At 38.0% G+C, this 1,320-nt stretch overlaps 1 protein-coding gene across 1 annotated transcript; it reads right to left on the bottom strand.

Annotated features, from left to right (window-relative positions):
* Positions 1-4: 4 nt before the first annotated feature.
* On the bottom strand, positions 5-1,316 carry LOC111385327 (the record flags this gene model as incomplete). The annotated part of the gene is made up of 3 exons (XM_023009705.1): positions 5-452; positions 584-672; positions 1,281-1,316. Coding segments are annotated over 3 exons (573 nt in total), but the record flags the coding sequence as incomplete, so codon positions are not given.
* Between the last annotated feature and the right edge of the window lie 4 nt (positions 1,317-1,320).

Here is a 1,320-nt window from a genome sequence, read left to right as displayed (position 1 = left end):
ACCTTTTCCTCCTTTGGAAACTGGGCTTCCTCGGCTGGCTTGCTGTTGGACCTTGATCGATAGTATTAACGGGCCCATACGGAATAAGAGGCTTCTTTAAGGATGCACCCATATCAGCACACACACTGCTAGAGATTGTAGGTGAAACTGTTTTCCTTTTAAGCTGCCTTGGGATTTCCAGCCTTTCAAGAATTCTTGAAGTTTTTTCATCGACTTCTCTGTTGTTGTGCAATGGTGATTCATCCATCTTTGGCTTGGACATACAAGTGGGAGAATTCATGTTGAAAACATCAGTTATAACAAGTTGTTCCCACTCCTCAGTAATGCATGCACTCACTTTATCTTCTGAATGTTTAATATCTAACGGCAATATTGGTTGGACATCAGCCGAGGAATCTTGTAGGGTCGAGCCTGACTCTGAGGTTGCTTCTTTCGTTTTAGGAGGTATTGCCCTAAAATAACAAAACAAATAATTTATCATGGCAATTACAAAAATTAGTCAGGTAGGCATTAGGCAATGAAAAATCAGATGTTAAAAGGTAAAAACCATTTATTTCAATCGCAGATCTGATGAGATGAATACCCAAATTGTAAGCTCTCTTTTACAAGCAAGTTCAGTTTTTGGTGGAAGCCTCTCTCGTGCTGGACCGGATTGTACTCACTCACTTCCATCTGGAACAATAGTTCACATTACATTGTCTACCCAAGGTTGCACAACAAAGAAAATTTCAAAATATCAACTAAATTTTAATCTTCCGCCAGTTGAGCACCCGTGCTAGCATGCACTCAGATAACCAATCATTCATTTGGTCAAAAGATCAGATCATATCAATTCAGTTGTCTTTATCCGGTTAAGTGTGTGTCTCTCTATTGAACACCAAGCAAAACCATTCATTAATTGAGATCCACAAACTGCAGGCTTGAAAACAGAAAGAATCTATCCAGTTCCTATCCTCTCTCCTCAAATTAGTAAGCGAAGCATCAAGTCCCACAACCCACCTCGTGGAGAAGTGCTACAATATCTGAAATAATCAAAGGACCTGTCTCTCTTTTGTTCGCTTGTATAAGCTGAAATTAGCAACTTTTGTTGCTTTGATGTTTAACAATTTCAGTTCAGAATAGAAATCTAGATGCCCAAATGAAAAGAAATCTAATTCATATGTTCGATTCGTCCTTAAAAGCTTAATTTACAGATATCGCTTCAGAATAGAGATCTAGATACCCGAATGAAAAGAAACATTTACAATGAGAGAAGAAATGTTATAATGGAAAAATTCAACCTTTAGCAAAGAAGCTTGAACTGTGTTTTCAATCTCTTTA

This window comes from Olea europaea, unplaced genomic scaffold, assembly GCF_002742605.1.
Source record: "Olea europaea var. sylvestris unplaced genomic scaffold, O_europaea_v1 scaffold31236, whole genome shotgun sequence".
Lineage (NCBI taxonomy): Eukaryota > Viridiplantae > Streptophyta > Magnoliopsida > Lamiales > Oleaceae > Olea > Olea europaea.
This window is presented reverse-complemented; position numbering and strand designations above follow the sequence as displayed.